Raw genomic sequence first — 20,392 nt, 5'->3', positions numbered from 1 at the left:
GAGACTTTTTTTGCAACCCAGAACCTAGTTTCTATTGAATGGTCTCAATATCGTTCTGATTTGTCCCCAATTCAAAACAACTTGTGCGAATAATTAGACAAAGTAGTTTGGAATCGGCCAATCATCATAATTTACTTCCCCAATTGGCCAACGCAATTACCGAGGAAATAACATTTCTTCAAGGACAGTCAAGGATCCTATGAACTCAATATCCCGCAGAATTCGTGATGCTCTAGATGTTCAGGGAGGTCACAAACTATATTAGGGATCGGTCTGACAACAGCCGTTATTTCAACATTGCATACATAAGAATACCCTAATTAATGGCGGCAGAATGAAGTACTCGTTGGCTAAAACCCTAGAATGAGGTAATTTGCTCATAAATATTATTTCATCACACCGTGTAGTTAAAATTGCATTTATTACATCTTACATGCATATGCTGTTTTTTTATATTTGATTACATATATGTTTATATTGTATGTATTGATTATATGCCTGATATTACATGTAGTATAGAAATCATGGAAGATTAATTACGTACATAATTTAGGTATGTATCAATTATTATATGACATTACTTATTTTTTATTATCTTAGAAGACATTGACCATTATGACAAGTGAAAATTATCATGCTATTCGATCTAATAATTTAACCAACCACTTAAAAACCATACTTATTTCAGCCTCGCATTCCGGAAGCTATAAGTATCTCTCCTTGGCTATAAGAGCCAACAACTCTAGCCAACTATGTACCTCAATCCGTTTTCGATACATGCATACCATATGGGGGATCTTATATGAATGGCTATGTCCTAATAAAATCCATTGAAATAATTCAATAAGTTGATAAGCTCTTATCCTTTATTTAAGGAGTCTAATGAATTCCGTACTTGATAGACACGGGTGTAAGATTTCGTTTATCACATAACTGATTGCTACGAATATGTGATTGAACACACTCTGATATCATTTTTTATATGATTCAATGATATCTATATACATATTTAGCAGTGTACAGTAAGCAATCCCAAACAACTGTGAAGGCTAAGAACATTTTCTATTGTTTTTTTATCATATATCATAATACAGGGATTATTAGCTGAACAAAGGAACCGTCCATGGTCAGGCTATCCTACTGTGGTCTGCTACCATAGCCAATTACGTCACGTTATACATTTATTGTCACGTTGTAATTTGTCGTAACGTGAAACAAATGTTATTACACACGTGTCGTCCGATATCAATTAAAACTGTAACACATGGTAGAACAAACGAGATCTGTATATCAAGTATGTTATAAACATATTACCCTCCTAATCGTTTGTCACCATTCAACATAACTAATAGCTTTAGGGAAGAAACTTTGACATTATGTTGCTTGTAGATCCACTTGGTGCCGACTCAGTTTATTCTGACGTTGACGTATTCGTTCTCCCTTCTACCTAAAATAGAAACAGTTACAGCATAATCAAATGCTTGGATACGTAGCCGTGGTGATACATAAGCTTTGGTTAATTGTGTTCATTAAAAAACGTGTCAGGTTCTGGAAGGGGAGGAAAGCCGGAGTACCCGAACAAAAATAACCGGCCTCCTTACAAACAATTGCAGAAATTATTTTTCGGCCATGATTTTTTTAAATGACCCTGATTAGATTATTTCTAATACGTTTGTTTCGCCCTCTAGTAAATGGGCAATGGTACTGGAAATTGTATGTTTACTAGGTAACACCCTTTATCCTTGTTTAAATTTAATCTTCCAAATATACGTAGGTAACACCATTTATCCATGTTTAAATTTAATCTTCCAAAAATACGTAAGTATGTTTGGAGTATATTCAATGTAAATGACTTCAGATTGAAGGAAAACCACTTAGTACAGGAATTCCAATCTGAATCTGATAAAAGATAAATATCAGATAATACGTCATTTTTATTGACTTTATTCATTGCTTTGTCTTTTTGATAAATCCTTACGGAATGAGTGTTCTATATAAAAAAGCAATGATTTAAACCTAAGCTGTCAAGGACAACATAATATATATCATCTACCTACATGTAACTGTAATACTTGTCCTCAAATTAGGTTGACATTTTTATCTAAATGTGTATTCAAGTTCTGTTTCCACCGTTATAATGGATATTTCAGCGAGTAATGTTATTTCAGTTATATATATCAATGTCATTATCGTTTTGATAATAATAATAAGTTGAACAATATCTGATGATTGTATAAGGGACTTTTTTAAATGAGAAAACGATATTTTTTTCTTTAAATGCAGTGTCTCTGTGCGTTTGTAAAGATATTTAGAACAATGTAAATTATCAATGTTGAAACTGAAAGCATATATGCGTATGTCTTCAATTAATTATAGGCGGAATACAACTTCATTTGACATCTGATTCCCTATTTTCAATAATATAGTTAATAAAGTCAACACCCACTAAAACTCTATTATCATAAAAGCCTCTGATTATAAAATTATTTTTCTATGTACACTGACGGAATTTCAGAAAAATATGATAATTCAAAAGACAGGTATGTAAATTATTTATGAAAACAGTAAATATGTTACCTAATCTGCTTGCTTAAATGGTTAACCTGATTTCGGGTGTAACGCCGTCTTCATAGTCTGAAATAATGTAATCAAGAGAATACGATGAGGTATTAAAACATACAGCTCATCATATGATATGGAGTTATAAAAATAACATGACCAGGCCATCATACAAAACAAAAGCATTAAGTATAAACATAAAAAGGTGGCCTCTATTAGATGAATATCATTAGATTCGTCAGGGGACATCATGACAAGATACATCACGTCTCCCTACATTAACGTGGAGATGAATACAAAAATAAAGTTTACATTAGGGCCGATCCAAAAGGACGCTGGCGATGAAACTCGAGCACTGCATTTATGAACGCGTTTTAAATGTTGATAAATTCAAGATTGGAAATATACCTTGTTTTGCTGAAAAGTCTTTATGCTCGTGTATCTCTGGTTGTTCCTTCAGCGGTTCGTATGTGCTTGTCTCTGATTGTCCATGCGGTTTTTCGTTCGAATCTGTCTCTGATCGTTCTTGTGGCTCTCCGTTCAAGTTTCTATCTGATCGTCCCTGTAACTGTTCGTACGTGTTTCTGTCTGATCGTCCCTGTAACTGTTCGTACGTATTTCCGTCTGATCTTCCTTCTAATTGTTCGTACGTGTTTCCGTCTGATCGTCCCTGTAACTGTTCGTACGTGTTTCCGTCTGATCGTCCATGTATCTGTTCGTACGTGTTTTCGTCTGATCGTCCCTGTACTTGTTCGTACGTGTTTCCGTCTGATCGTCCCTGTAACTGTTCGTACGTGTTTCCGTCTGATCGTCCTTGTAACTGTTCGTACGTGTTTCTGTCTGATCGTCCCTGTAACTGTTCGTGCGTGTTTCCGTCTGATCGTCCCTGTAACTGTTCGTACGTGTTTCTGTCTGATCGTCCCTGTATCTGTTCGTACGTGTTTCTGTCTGATCGCCCCTGTAGCTGTTCGTAAGTGTTTCTGTCTGATCTTCCCTGAAGCTGTCCATAAGGGTTTCTGCAATTAACAAAACCATGTTTGGTTTTTGCATATATAGATAAAATATAATTGATTGACATAGCATTATATTAACATGATGCTTGATACAATGACCCCTAGGGTCATGAATTGATAGGAGTTTATTGTTGGCTGCACCATATATGGTTTAACGTTGTTTTTAATTTCAATAAAAAAAGAAGAAAAAATACGGTGGAGTCTCTCTAAATATGACTCTGTCAAATCCGGATATGTCTCTTAACATGTCAAAATATGGTAGGGGTACATTATTTTTCTGTAGTAATTAAACTCTGCCTAAACAGTCTACAATATTCTGTAATCTGGCGATATTTCTAGGTCCTCTTCCATCGTTATACTAGTAAAAACCGGTATGATGTGTAAACCGGCTTCGGCATCGTTACCGTAACAGGACTTTTTAGATATCATTATTATCATTGTTTTGCTTGAATAATATGATTTTACACATTATATAATCGCCAATTTATCTTTAATACATGTTTCATAAATCGAAACCACACAATATGAGGGAACCTTGTCTGACGAATTGAACGAATCATTCCATAGTGAACCGCTATCATCAGTTTATATCAAAGGAAATTTACCTGCTTTCGTCAGACACCCCGTCCTCGTTGCCTGAAAGATTATAATATGTGCTTTATCCAACGAAACGAGGGACGCAAACAACACAAAAACGAAAATGTGCTGATTAAAAACATCAGAACTTATAGGAAACCACCTTGAAGGTATTAGAAAAAAAGGGGAAAATATGTATCAATCACAGTCAAATGCTCCTGAAAGGTAATCACTTATTGATGTCTGTATTAAAAGAGTAACATATTATTTTGTACTGAATCAGAAAAAAAAAAAAAAAAAAAAAAAATTAAAAATGATTTACCTTGGCTTGCAGTTTGCAGTTCGACTTCGGCCGGTTGCTGTTGTGTCACTGATTGGGTTGCTGTTCTGTTAATTAACACACACTTCACAATAAATTCTAACAAAATTTCATTTTTAGCACTGCAATATTGTACTCATTCGCATTTAAAACAAACATGCTTTTGCTCTAAAACTCTGTTCATATTTCGCTATTAATTAAAATTTACTTTAATTGAACAAAACAATTGTTTTTTTAGTTACATCTTAACTGAAACATTCAACATTTTGAAACAAAATATCATCAGAATCGTTCGTATATCTCTATGTTGAATAGGGATAGCCAACCAAAGGGTCACAAAAGGCTTCCCTCGGTTATGTGAGACCCCTCGAGTGGAATGGACTTATCAGTCATACCCACAAAAAGAAAGTATATTTCTCTTGCATTGCTACCTATTTATCAACCTACATCATTGTTTATGTATTTTGGGTTGTTTTTTTTTGGGGGGGGGGGGGGGTTTATTTATTTTGTTGTTGTTTTCGTATTTTTTTTGTTTGTTTATTTTTTGAATTAAACAATAAATATTTGATGACAAAATATTGATCTTTTATCGCAAAGGGAACATTGTCCCATATTTCAGCCCATATATCATACATTTCGAACCCTTAACCAATTTTGCATATCTTTTGATTTTATATTCCACATAGATGATCATTAAAGAAACAACGTTGGTATTTTTAAGGTTCGTTTGCTGTATTTCTTCAATCCTACGTCGCTACATTACGTCATCAATGGCGTTAAAATTCCAATTTTATTTCCAGGATCTTTTGCGTCTCACTCAATTCCCATGATATTTTGGTGCTGGCGCGTGTTCAGAAATAATTACCGTTATTTATCAATTAAATGTGTGAACTATCGATTAGAAATACTTTGATAACTTTGAATCTTAAAAGCGAAAATGTATTGAAATCGACACGGCAAGAATAAATCACAAATAACTACACCTGTTTAGAAAAATCATCATGATCTCATAAACGTCCCATTCAATAAATACTCACCGCAGGCAGGATAATCGCCCAGATCCTGGAAAAAATGTGTGATTATAAACGAGATTCCGTATATACACCATGAAAACGGTGCGTTAGACACAACGATATAACACATACATAAGACACGACGATATAACACACATACCTTAGACACGATGATACAACACACTTCCATTAGACAGGACCATATAACACACATACCTTAGACACGACGATATAACACACATACATTAAATATGGCGATACAATACATACATTAGACCCGACCATATAACACACATACCTTAGACACGACGATATAACACAAATACCTTAGACATGACGATATAACACACATACCTTAGACACGACGATATAACACAAATACCTTAGACACGACGATATAACACACATACCTTATATACTACGATATAACACACATAACCTAGACACGACGATATAACACAAATACCTTAGACATGACGATATAACACACATACCTTAGACACGACGATATAACACAAATACCTTAGACACGACGATATAACACACATACCTTATATACTACGATATAACACACATAACCTAGACACGACGATATAACACAAATACCTTAGACATGACGATATAACACACATACCTCAGACACGACGATATAACAAATATACCTTAGATACTACGATATAACACACATAACCTAGACACGATAATACCAAAGACATACCTTAAACATGACGATATAACACACACAACTGATACATGACGATATAACACACATACCTTAGACACGACGATATAACACACATACCTTAGACACGACAATATAACACACATACCTTAGACACGACGATATAACACATAATTAATATGACGATAAATAAAAACAATTAGACCGACGATTAACACACTACCTTAGACACGACGATATAAACACAAATACCTTGACACGACGATAACAACAACCTTAGGACACGACGATTTTAACACACATACCTTAGACACGACGATATAACACACATACCTATAACACGATATAACACACATAAACCTAGAACCTACGATATAACAACACAATACCTTAGACAGGACGATATAACACACATACCTTAGACACGACGATTATATGATATAACACACATACCTTAGACACGACGAATAGACACACATACCCTTAGACAACGACCGAATGTAACACACATAACCTTATATTTTAAAAACGACGATATAAGCACATACCTTAGACACGACGATGTAACACACATACCTAGAACACGACGATATAACACACATACCTTAGACACGACGATATAACACACATACCTTAGACATGACGATATAACACACATACCTTAGACACGACGATATAACACACATACCTTAGACACGACGATATAACACACATACCTTAGACACGATGATATAACACACATACCTTAGACATGACGTCATAACACACATACCTTAGACACGAAATAACACACGTACCTGAGACACGACGATATAACACACATACCTTAGACACGACGATATAGCACACATACCTTAGACATGACGATATAACACACCTACCTTAGCCACGACGATATAACACACATACCTTAGACACGACGATATAACACACATACCTTAGACACGACGATATAACACACATACCTTAGACACGACGATATAACACACATACATTAGACACGACGATATAACACTATACCTTAGATATGACGATATAACACACATACCTTAGACACGACGATATAACACACATACCTTAGACATAACGATATAACACACATACATTAGACACGACGATATAACACATATACCTTTGACACGACGATATAACACTAACATAGACACGATGATATAACACACATACATTAGACCCGACGATATAACACACATACCTTAGACACGACGATATAACACAAATACCTTAGACATGACGATATATTTTCCATTGTATGACAATGCCACTATATAACCCTACCAATTCAGTTGAGAACTTATGAACTGCCAACTGAAATTTGAATTTGAAAATTTCAAAAAAAAATCGCACGACAAATAAAAAAATCACAGATGGTAAATATAAGCATTGAACGGCTTTCAGTTGGCATTCATAGTCAATATGAATGCCAACTGGACAGAGGCAAATTCAACATGAAGCGCTAGTGCGTTTCATGGAATTTGCCTCTCTCTAGTTGGCATTCATATTGACTATGAATGCCAACTGAAAGCCGTTCAATGCTTAAATGACACATACCCTACACACGACGATATAACACATAACTTAGACAGTACGATATAACACACACACGTTAGACACAACGATACCACACACACACCTTAGACACGACGATATAACACGTATATCTTTGACAGGAAGATATAACACACATACCTTAGACACAACGATATAACACACATACCTTGACACGACGATACAACATCCACACCTTAGACACGACGATATAACACATACCTTAGACACGAAGATATAACACATATATCTTTGACAGGAAGATATAACACACATACCTTAGACACAACGATATAACACACATACCTTGACACGACGATACAACATCCACACCTTAGACACGACGATATAACACAAATACCTTAGACATAACGATATAACACACATACCTTAGATACGACGATATAACACATACCTTAAACATGACAATATAATATACTTCCTTAGACACGGCGATATAACCCACATACCTTAGACACGACAATATAGCATACCGACCTTAAACACGAGGATATAACACAAACACCTTAGACACAACGATATAACACACATAGTTTAGACATGATGATATAACACACATACCTTAGACACCACGATATATCACATATGCCTTAGACACGGCGATATAACACACATACCTTAGACACGACGGTACAACACACATACCTTAGAAACGACGATATAACACACATACCTTAGACACGACGATATAACACATACCTTAGACATGACGATATAACACACATACCTGAGAGATGACAATATAACACATACCTTTGACGCGACGATATAACACACATACTTTAGACTCGACGATATAAAACACATACCTTAGACACGACGATATAAAACACATACCTTAGACACGACGATATAACACACATACCTTAGACACGACGATATAACACTAACTAAGACACGACGATATAACACACATACCTTAGACACGACGATATAACACACATACCTTTAGACACAACGATATATCACATATACTTTAGACACGACGATATAACACACATACCTTGGACACGACGATATAACACACATACCTTAGACACGACGATATAACACACATACCTTAGAAACGACGATATAACACACATACCTTAGACACGACGATATAAAACACATACCTTAGAAACGACGATATAACACACATACCTTAGACACGACGATATAACACACATACCTTAGACACGACGATATAACACATACCTTAGACACGACGATATAACACACATACCTTAGACACGACGATATAACACACATACCTTAGACACGACGATATAACACACATACCTTAGACACGACGATATAACACACATACCTTAGACACGACGATATAACACACATACCTTAGATATGACGATATAACACACATACCTTAGACACGACGATATAACACACATACCTTAGACACGACGATATAACACACATACCTTAGACACGACGATATAACACACATACCTTAGATATGACGATATAACACACATACCTTAGACACGACGATATAACACATACCTTAAACATAACAATATAATATACTTCCTTTAGACACGGCGATATAACCCACATACCTTAGACACGCAAATAGAAAACCACTTAAAAAGATTTTTAACACAAACACATTGCAATGATATAACACACATAGTGAGACACGACGATATAAAACCATTACTTAATCAAGTTATTTAATCAAAATTAGACACGATGATTAAACACAAAACCGTGACACCGCACGATATATCAAATATGCCTTAGACACGGCCCTAATTAAAACACTACCTTAGACACGACGATTTAAACACATACCTTGGACACGACGATATATCACATATGCCTTAGACACGGCGATATAAAATACATACCTTAGACATGACGATATAACACACATTCCTTAGACACGGCGATATAACAAATATACCTTATATACCACGATATATCACATATAAAATAGCCATGACGATATAACACACATACCTTAAACACGACGATATATCACACATACCTGAGACACAACGATATATCACACATACCTGAGAGATGACAATATAACACATACCTTTGACGCGACGATATAACACACATACTTTAGACTCGACGATATAAAACACATACCTTAGACACGACGATATAACACACATACCTTGGACACGACGATATAACACACATACCTTTAGACACAACGATATATCACATATACTTTAGACACGACGATATAACGCACATACCTTGGACACGACGATATACCACACATGCCTTATTCACGACGATATAACACACATACCTTAGACATGACGATATAATACATACCTTAGACACGACGATATAACACACATACCTTAGATACGACGATATAACACACATACCTTAGCCACGACGATATAACACAAACCTTAGACATGAAGATATAACACACATACCTTAGACACGACGATATAACACACATACCTTAGACATGATGATATAACACACATACCTTAGATACGACGATATATCACACATAGTTTAGATACGACGATATATCACACATAGTTTAGACACGACGATATAACACATGCCTTAGACACGACGATATAACACACATACCTTAGACACGACGATATAACACACATACCTTAGATACGACGATATATCACACATAGTTTAGACACGACGATATAACACATACCTTAGACACGACGATATAACACACTGCTTAGACCACGACGATATACAAATACCTAAACGACGATTTTAACACACATACCTCAGACACGGCGATATAACATACATACGTTAGACATGAAGATATAACACACATACCTTAGACACAATGCTATACCACACATACCTTAGACACCACTAATATCACATATACCTTAGACACGGCGATATAAAACACATATCTTAGACACGACAATATACCACACATACCTTAAACACCACGATATATCCTATATACCATACACATGACGGAGTAAAGTACTATACTGTCGAATTCTCAATATATATATATATCTATCTATGTATATTGTCTAATGTGACCAACATTTGGTTGTACCTGCTGTTGTCCTGAAGCTTACCCAGTGATGATCTCACTAGTCCCCTCTAAATTACTGGCATAAACTGAAACCTCATAACGTGTGGACATGGTAAGATTTCGAACAGTGAGTGACGATTTGCTGGTGGTGAAATTGGTCTGTAATTCTCCGCTTGATTTTCTGTAGGTTAATGTGAATGTTTGAATGTGTCCGTTATCCTCTCCGGGAATCCACGATATGACGGCGCTGTTTTCTGTGATTTGACTGATCACAAGGTTCGATGGGGGATCAGGCTTACCTGGAAGTAAAATAGATATTCCAAATATTACCATGAATATATTTGGTCTACTTTAATCACTTATCGATCAGAAAATTGTTTACATCTCGTCTATAGCTTACAGCGCATTTCACGTGATTTTCAACAAAATATATGACACAGAAAATTACGCATGGTTTCCAAAGATCTATATGATTGTCAATCAGGTCGAATTCAGATTTACATGACATTTATTTAAATCGAAAACAGATGACAATTTATTACAAATACGTGGAATTTGGTGATAAATATGGAATGAATACAAACTCGGTATACTATCTTAGCTAACTTTTAAAACTTTCTACTACAATTCCCCCATCTTGTTTTGTATTGTTCTCATGTTTATTTGTATACATATTAGCGAAATTTTATCAAACGTTGCACTAAATACTCAACAACATATTTTAACTAACACATTATAACTACCATGCATTCTTGATATACAATTGATATTGCCCTTTTTGTTTGTTCTCGACCTTGCTGAAGAGTATCTGCCGTTCGACGAAGTTATTCCGTTGAGGCATATATCTAAGCTAAAGTTAAAGCTTGTATTCACTTGAAAGTCTTTCATTAACTATATCGTTAAATGGATTATTCATCGGATGAAACTGATATATACTCTAAAGAAAACCTATATAATAGTACCTGATACAAAAACTTTACTTGATACAACATGAAACGGTTTTATTTTGTTCAAATATCCCTAAGGCCGTACAGGCTTCACATATCTTTGTGTATATTCAATTATATATTGTAAGATTTTGTTACTTCTTCGAAAGAACAACACCGTCACTCAGCTCTTTCGCCTTTCTATGACCGATATGTGCTTTTGAATGCCTTGAGTATAATATACCGAAATATACGATCACAGTTTTATAGGAGGTGAAATAATCATGTTGTGTTTTCAATTTTTTGTTTCATTTTCAATGCTTAAAATTGAAAATTTTGATTGATTCATTCCAATGTATATAAGGCAAATACACATTATCGACACGAACATATGTAACAAAGAATGTTTTGAGTTAATATGAGATATCATTGATGTATAGTTTTACATTTGAAAACGGATTATAAAACTTGATTTCAACATCTGTACTCATGAACCTAACCTGATATACTTATTTTGAAGTTGAAAGTGTATTCAAATGTATTGTTGATACACAACTGGTAATGTCCTTGGTGTTCTGCCTCAAACTTGCTGAAGTGTATCTGCGCCATGTATCCGTCAACATATACGTCCTTGTTATAGAATGACACTGACACTGGGGCGGTTGACACGGAGACGGTTGGGTCACCCTGGAGAGGCAAAGAGGAGTCTGTCCGAAGGATTGATGTGTTGACTGGCTCAGGGAAACTGATGATGGTTACATTGATGTCCAGGGAGACGTCCTTTTCTGTGACATATTTTTCTCGTCCATTGATCACTCGAGGACTACCTATCAGTCAAAAGTTTAAAAAAAAATCACCTGATATAAGTATTTATTGGTACAATATAATGTGGAATTTCACAACAGAATTATAAGAATGAGTCCTTTGTATTGTCGTGCAATAATGCGAAACTTTATACATACAATGCAAATTTTATATTAACAAGATATGAGTGTGAAAAAGAAATATGTGTGCTATATCAAAGACATTTTAACTTCTTCATGGCGCGAACAACTTCTTAGAAATAACTGTTGTGGTTTCTAATACTACACATGCATTATACATATCGATTTTCTCTGGTATGATGAGGGATCTTTACAGATAGTTTTGACAACAATTATCTGGTGTATAAGCTACGCAGATGTGTATTATAAATAACTTCTAAATATTGTAACAAAATACAATATTTTGAAATTACAATTCGGTTTGTTCTACACTAATCTGCTTGGGTCTGTGTAGATATATTTAATATATTCCTAGTAAAGCAGAGAGTTTAGGTGACCACAGGTGTTAAACATGTAAGAAATGACAAGGGAAGAAGATTTTTGTCAACAAAAATTAAGATTTTTTGTGATATTTTAGTGATATTTCGCATATGTTGCAAGCATTTTGGGATAAATTGCTTCAGGTGTAAGATAGGATAAAATTCTGTTCGCTAATACATCAAAACTGATAGGGTGTATTCCTTAAATAAACAGGAATGACGAGTGTGGTAGTTTTATGAAATTTTGTCATGTTAGTGTTACAAGGATCTAATTATAATTTTCAAAACTACGATCAAACTTAAAAATGTCTTTCTACTCGTCAGTTTGGAGGAAATAGCCATAGGCTTTATGAATGAAGACCGCCTTTACTTAGCGGACCACGGTACCCAAAAGATATGGCTCACTAAACTATATATTATATGCAAAGTATTCGATTAATACACAAAGTGTTTACGCTGCCAACTTTCTGACGGGGTTGAAATTTACTTATTATTTAATTTAGTCAATGTTATAATGCTTGGCTAATAAAACGGGGAAACGCAGGAAAGTTTGAAAAACGAATCCGCTTGATCTATAAAAGTATCATGAGTTAGATATGCTATGTTTGTTTACATGGTAAACGTTACGAAACACAATTTAAATTTTTTCACGTTTTATATAAAAGCATGTGATCAAATGATAGCTGGAGTTGAATATTCAGTTCATGAAAATAGTAAGTATCTTTCAAATTAGATTATTATCATATGTTATAATGGATATGTATTTGATATTTATTCAAATGTGTTTATGAATGAATCACCTGTCACAGACATGAACCCATGTCCTCTTTGTGCAATCTGACCATTTCTTCCCGGGATCCCATTCTCCACCTCACATATATATGTCCCCATGTCTTGGTAGCTTACTTTTGGAATGACCAGTGTACTCCCTGACACTAAATTCATCAGGTCACCAAATTTGTCTCTGATGACAGTTGATCCAACCATGTGTATCCATTTGTACGTGTATAGTGTAGGTACGCCATTAGCTGTGCAGTTCAGACGAAAATGGGTCGTATTTTCAGTAGTATTTTTTATAGAAACTTCGACGTCAGGTCCATCTAAAAAGATAAAACTAAAGTATATTTTTCTTTTTATCTCCATTATCACCAATACGCATGTGGGTTAATGTTGCGTCCCGTTTTGTTGCTCATTAGTGTATTCATGTAAAATATACATTGTTGTACATTGTTGCAACTTGTACATTCCAATGACGTCACATTGTTTACAGATCCCGCGTTGTGTCTGCACTGCCTGACACGAAGGCTTCATTCTGTGTTTTTTAGTGTTTTTGTTAGTTTTCTGATAATTCAATTGATCAGGTATGATTAAACAACCCCAATCAATATGAGGTGTGAATGTAATTTTAAGTTTAAACCGCATGTTGCGGAAAATACTTCAACTTTCACTTTGTCAGTGCATTCGTGATCGCAGCTTTGATCGGCTGTCATGGCAACGACGAGGACGGTGGTTTCATCACAGTGACGAATTTACAAACTTGCATGTGTACAGCCGAAAACTTCTGACTATACCTTATGTCTTTGGAAATCATCTGTAAATAATTAATTGAATTAATTACGATCCATTGCATTCGTTTATTAACGTTTGTTCGTTTCTATATGCCGATTTCGATACTTAAAACACTGAAGAGTTCCAATATTGGAGAATGAACATTAACACTTGCTCTATGAATCGTCCTAGAGCACCCGACTACCCTAAATCAATACTTATGAAACAGGTAAGAGCGTGAAGGTAATTGTATGAGAACAACGAAAAGTGCTGTACATTCTTACGAAAATGACAAACATCGTCAAAATTACTTAAAAAGTAGTCAATTAATCGGCACTTCTTCAATTAACACCAGTTTATAACGCCGTTATGTAACCATACTTGAATAAATAGAAGAATGTACAGCACTTTTTCTCGGTTTCTTAGCACGATGAATAAGTGTATCATATTTGTTTGTACGACAAAATACGTTGGTCGGGTGCTCTGGCCATATTTACCGACCAAGTGTTAATGTAGTCCTTCGTGCCGGTCACGTGACCACGCGAGAACACGAGGAACGACGAAAACATCCCGATAAAGACGTTGGACACCAAACATTAAAATCCGATAAAAAAAACAAACAAAACTAACCGGGAAATCATTAAATATTGAATTTATAATAAAACATGGCGTTTTTTGTTCTTTTTAATTATAAATGCAACATTAACCCACATGCGTATCAATATTATTGTTACCCCGAACAACAGCTAACATATTATCGTATATTGATTTTTTCTAACCTCTCATGATTTTCAAATTAACAATTTGATGCTGGATATTATAATAAAGAAGCTCTTGAATAAAAACTCATCTTTACTAACAGGAATTGGTTTTAAACTTGGTTAAACATTCTCGTTATCCTATTAAGAGAAATAGTAATTGATATGTATATATTTAGCAACACCAGGCATATGCTGTTGCCAGGGGATTTAAGACTATAATAATCAAAATATTATTGGTTTGCCTACACTGAACAATAATTTGGAGCAATTTTGATCGCTTTGAAACTTCAGGGTGTGTAACAATGGCAGTACAGCTATAGTTCCCCGCATCTTGTCTGGTTATATTTCGGAACTCGATGATATTCCCTGTCACCAAAGGTTTGGAGTCCTGGAACCAAGATGTCGTTGGTCTTGGGTTTCCTCGAGCGGAACATTTTCTGCTGAATGTTTTGCCTTCTTGGACGTATTCCACAGTTTTGAAATTACCAATGATTGGTTCGTCTGCAAATTAATTTATTCGTTAGCAAAAGAAATACATTAGCTGTTAAAGGTGTAAGTTTCTGTTTATTATTCCTGAATATAGTGATCTCTCGTAGATAGTTAAAATGACGACACTGTAACTTAAAACGCATAACATTATATAGGAAACAACCAACCAATTGAAAAATAGACTTTTGAAACAGCCCCTGTGTATAGAAAGTTGAGCCAGGGATAAAATGTCTGTCAGCAACAGATTGGCCAGTATGTTATGAAGTAACAAAATAGATATGTTGTCTGATAGGTAACTGTCAATAAGAAATGTTGTTATGAATTTCGTAAGTCCGATTTAATTTTTTCCAAAAATTCAGGTCATAACAATTAACAAGTAAACATTTCAATTCACCATTTTCAAAATGGCTACCATTGAAAAAAATAGATAGTGAAATGTATTTTGTAATTTGAAGAGTTGAGTGTAATCATACTGGTGAACGTAGAACACATTAATTGTAAAAGGGTCAGGAACATGATAATTTTATATCATGATCCAAAGTTTATATCATGATCCCAATTCGGTGATAAACATTGTTACCAAATTATTTTGGTGTTTTGATCATTGGACTTTTATGAAGGCTTTTAGTTCTGTTTAATTTTGTTTACATTATATAATATCAAAACAAACTAAAATGTTGGGTATTTTCCGACCACTATATAGCTTCCGCATTCAGTATGTCAATTTCCAAGTTGTACATGTTTATAATTTTCAAAAACAACAATACCTGATCCTTACTTATTTTGCGTCATAATGCAAAATGGAACAGAGAGCATCCTGTTCTGATCCAGTATGTTTTTAAGTTGTTCAGTAAATCATTTTTCACCAGTTCAATACATTAAGCCATGCCTTGTACCCCTCCATCTATTCGGATTAAAAATGCTTATTCTGCGGTTTATATTTTTCCTCAGTTCCTTTGGTCACTTTTAGTGTTCTCATGTTCCCCATAGAAATATTCAAGGAATTTCATCCTTCTCTGCCGTTGTTTGATATATGATAGCATGTTAGGCTTGTACATTTCGCTTTAATCTGTTACAGAAATCTAACCCATTGCCAGGAAAGACAGCACAGACACCTATACAGGCTTGTTACACTAATTATCTATTCCCGTTGTATTGGGGATTTCCGTTTTACACTTCTCCGCTTGTTTTTCTTTCCTTTATACTCCAGTTTATGTTGATTTATATTTACCGTTCGGATGTTACTACATAGTCTTTGACAGGTGCAATATCATCTACTCTATCTTGTTTATCTATAGCCGTCTTAAATAATTTTCGCCACATCGTTTTGTTATTCAACCACATCAAAATCACATCACTTTTAAATTTCAAACTAGTGAGTAGTTTGTTTGTTCGGTGTTGAATTTTATTGTGGTAAGAATTAAAATAATGTTGATAATTATTTCTACTGCATCAGTCATAGATTCCAGTAATCCTATGCTTTGTTTGTTTTTGTTTGTTTTTGTTTAACGTCCTATTAACAGCCAGGGTCATTTAAGGACGTGCCAGGTTTTGGAGGTGGAGGAAAGCCGGAGTACCCGGAGAAAAACCACCGGCCTACGGTCAGTACCTGGCAACTGCCCCACGTAGGTTTCGAACTCGCAACCCAGAGGTGGAGGGCTAGTGTTAAAGTGTCGGGGAAAAAAAAAAGTAAAAGTCATACTAAGATAATGATGGTTACAAGATCCCAATAAGGTTTATCCAATTTGATGTAGAAATTATCCCTGCTTTTCTATTTAGTTTAGTTGAGAGAGAGAGAGAGAGAGAGAGAGAGAGAGAGAGAGAGAGAGACAGTAACACAATTTAAATGATGCGTTTTTGGCATGAAAATAAAAAAAATTACAGCGTAAAATTTATAAAAGGGAAATTGTACTATAACTTTGTTAATAGATGATCTATTAAAGCCCGTAGGACTATCATATTCCTTACAATTAAAAGAATAACTGTAATACTTACATAGGATGTCAAACAAGATGGAAGCTTGGCCAACCTGTCCTGTTGCCTCATGTCTTGCCGTACAAACACAAGTTTTCTGGTGATAACTTGTATCTACTACAAAAGAGAGTTTGGACCCGACTGTATCACGTGTGGTAATATTCACTCCAGCCAGTCGACGCCCTTTGCACAGCCATGTTAGTCTGGGAGAAGGGTTACCTCCATTTATCTGACAATAAAGAGTTACATTTGTGCCAGTCTCAAAGGACTGATTTCCAGATTGAGACAGCCAGATTTTCCCTGTTGGTGGATCTGTAAATTACACGATACGTAAAAAGACTTAGTATTGATTAAACGATAATGTTATTAATCGGTGAAGTTATATAATAAAGAATAACAAATGATATAATGGAGTTTGATTTTACTAAGTTAAAGTCGAATGTTTAAAAGATAGAGCGACTTTCATTCTTAATATGTAACAGAAAATAAGGCTTTGCTATAGACTATGAATAATGTCGTAATCTTCCAGTCTTGAAATATGACAAATTTCTCTTTAAAACATTCACAAACCATCCGACACAATCAATTCGCCGTTTAGATAATTACTGAACAAATTATGCATAGACGTTTTGTATATCAAACTATATTATACTTACAAATCACATCAAACAATACTGTCTTTGTACTGAATACTCCGTAATTAGGCATGGCCTTGTGCTTTGCAGTACACACACACTGCTGTTGGTGATATGATTCGTTTATTTCAAATACCAGTCTTGACCAAGCTGTATCGGCTGAGGTCTTATTTTGTCCGGTCCTTAGTGACCCCTTGCATTGCCAGGATAGTGTAGCCAGAGGGTTACCACCCTTTACCTGACAATCGAGTGTGACCGTTTGACCGGTAGTAACGGTGTGCTTTCCAGATGGCGACAAAGTGATGTTTTGTTTAGGAGGATCTAAAATAAATGTACATATCGACTAGAAAAAAGCTCCCTATAACCTATTACTTAGTGTTTAGATTTTGAATTTACAATGAAATTTAGTTTATTAATTAAACACATGATATCGATATATCCTGACTGTTTAGTATAGTAATACCAAACCTAATAGATAATACAAGTATTATTATGATATGATATTATAATATATTACCAATCTACTGAATCACTCACAATGGACTTTTTGATTACAAGACATGTTCCATATAACTTGTAAAATTAAAAACAAGATGATAGGGTAAAGCAATATGAAACTTTGTTAGAGATATGAGATAAGAAAGTATTAGTATCAACTTCATCGTTCTGTAGTATACCTACATAGCACACGGATCCGATGAACACTGCTGTATATATCAGTTAAGGTGTTCACACCACATAGGAACCCCATCCCGTCCATTGCTCTATCCATGTTTGAAATCGTCCAGAAAAAGTTTCTGCCGTCTTTTGAGCAGGAACACTGTTGTTTGCAGGTGTCATTTTTAGCGTCCTCACACCTTCCGCCAACCAGCTTTACATAACCTAGATATCTCCCACCATTCTCAAAAAACGTGGCATCTACAACACCGTCCACACTCACAGAACAGGTCAAGGTGAGTGACTCTCCCTCTATGACGGAAGCGGAGGAGGTTGTCAACTCCACATCCGCACCTATAACATAACAATACTTAAGAAGGATCTTTGATAATGTGAATTAATGAATAATAATTAGGAAAATCAGTATCACAATAAATTATACACAGTGCACTGATAATCCAGATGAGTGGAAATCGTATTAAAGGGGAAAAAAACTAATATAACCGTTAAATATGTGTTATCAGTATATTAACATTTCTTTAGAGATTAACAAATAACATCTTATCATATCCATAGTAGTTCTCCATAAACAAAATTGTTTTCCTTTTCATGACTCTCTGTTCGCTTTTGATGAATTGGGTTTGTTAGCACAATTAAGACATTATTCAAAATAACAGAGTATTGGTCCATATCAGAACTTACAAATTCTTGGGGTTAGAAACAAAAAGGTTCATGAGGAATATTTAAACTACTGCTCCCAATGGAAACACATTTTGGTAATCGAGATTCATGTTACATTTGTATACATGCACTTATCGTTAACCTGAAATGTAAGATATTTCTTACCTGAACAAAGACAAGGCACAAAGGCTACTATAAGCACGGCTATCCCGAACATTGTTGTAAAAAGATGGCGGAAAAATGTACACAAACAAGCATATCAGTCGACATGCATTTTTAAACGAAACATCCGCTCATATCCACGAGTGACCTTTGTGTTATTTTCTTCCTGTTACCGATGATTGGGTGTTGTGCATGTGTACTTCATATACACGGTATCCGAGAACTAAAATATGTGTAACAGAGCGCAGGATTAATTAAATCCAAATCACTGCCTCCGCTAGGGATCGAACCCGGGACCTCTGGCTTGCGCTCAACCGATCAAACTAAAGAGAAGATCTCTCTAGCCGAGCGGTATATTGCGGCTAGTATTTACCAGGGTTACATATGTATGCACAATGTGTTATCGAGGTAAACCCCTTATTAATAATCACATTTTCGAGGTACAATATGTTCAAATGGAAGTAAAAATCCCCATTTTCAATCGCAGTGGGCCTACTAAACCT

The 20,392-nt window shown here is 35.1% G+C and overlaps 1 protein-coding gene across 1 annotated transcript; it reads right to left on the bottom strand.

Moving 5' to 3' along the window:
• Positions 1-453: 453 nt before the first annotated feature.
• On the bottom strand, positions 454-19,944 carry LOC117319382 (hemicentin-1-like). The gene is made up of 13 exons (XM_033874202.1): positions 19,893-19,944; positions 19,071-19,400; positions 18,411-18,710; positions 17,776-18,066; positions 15,538-15,792; positions 13,783-14,082; positions 12,180-12,506; positions 10,813-11,052; positions 4,471-4,602; positions 4,178-4,208; positions 2,968-3,575; positions 2,578-2,634; positions 454-1,447 (listed from the first exon to the last, which is right to left on the bottom strand). Exons 1-12 carry the CDS (start codon positions 19,942-19,944, stop codon positions 2,591-2,593), a joined length of 2,910 nt encoding a protein of 969 aa, XP_033730093.1. The 3' UTR covers positions 454-1,447; positions 2,578-2,590.
• Between the last annotated feature and the right edge of the window lie 448 nt (positions 19,945-20,392).

This window comes from Pecten maximus, unplaced genomic scaffold, assembly GCF_902652985.1.
Source record: "Pecten maximus unplaced genomic scaffold, xPecMax1.1, whole genome shotgun sequence".
In the NCBI taxonomy this organism is placed as follows: domain Eukaryota; kingdom Metazoa; phylum Mollusca; class Bivalvia; order Pectinida; family Pectinidae; genus Pecten; species Pecten maximus.
Note: the sequence above shows the minus strand (reverse complement) of the source record. Positions and strands in the feature narration are given on the sequence as shown.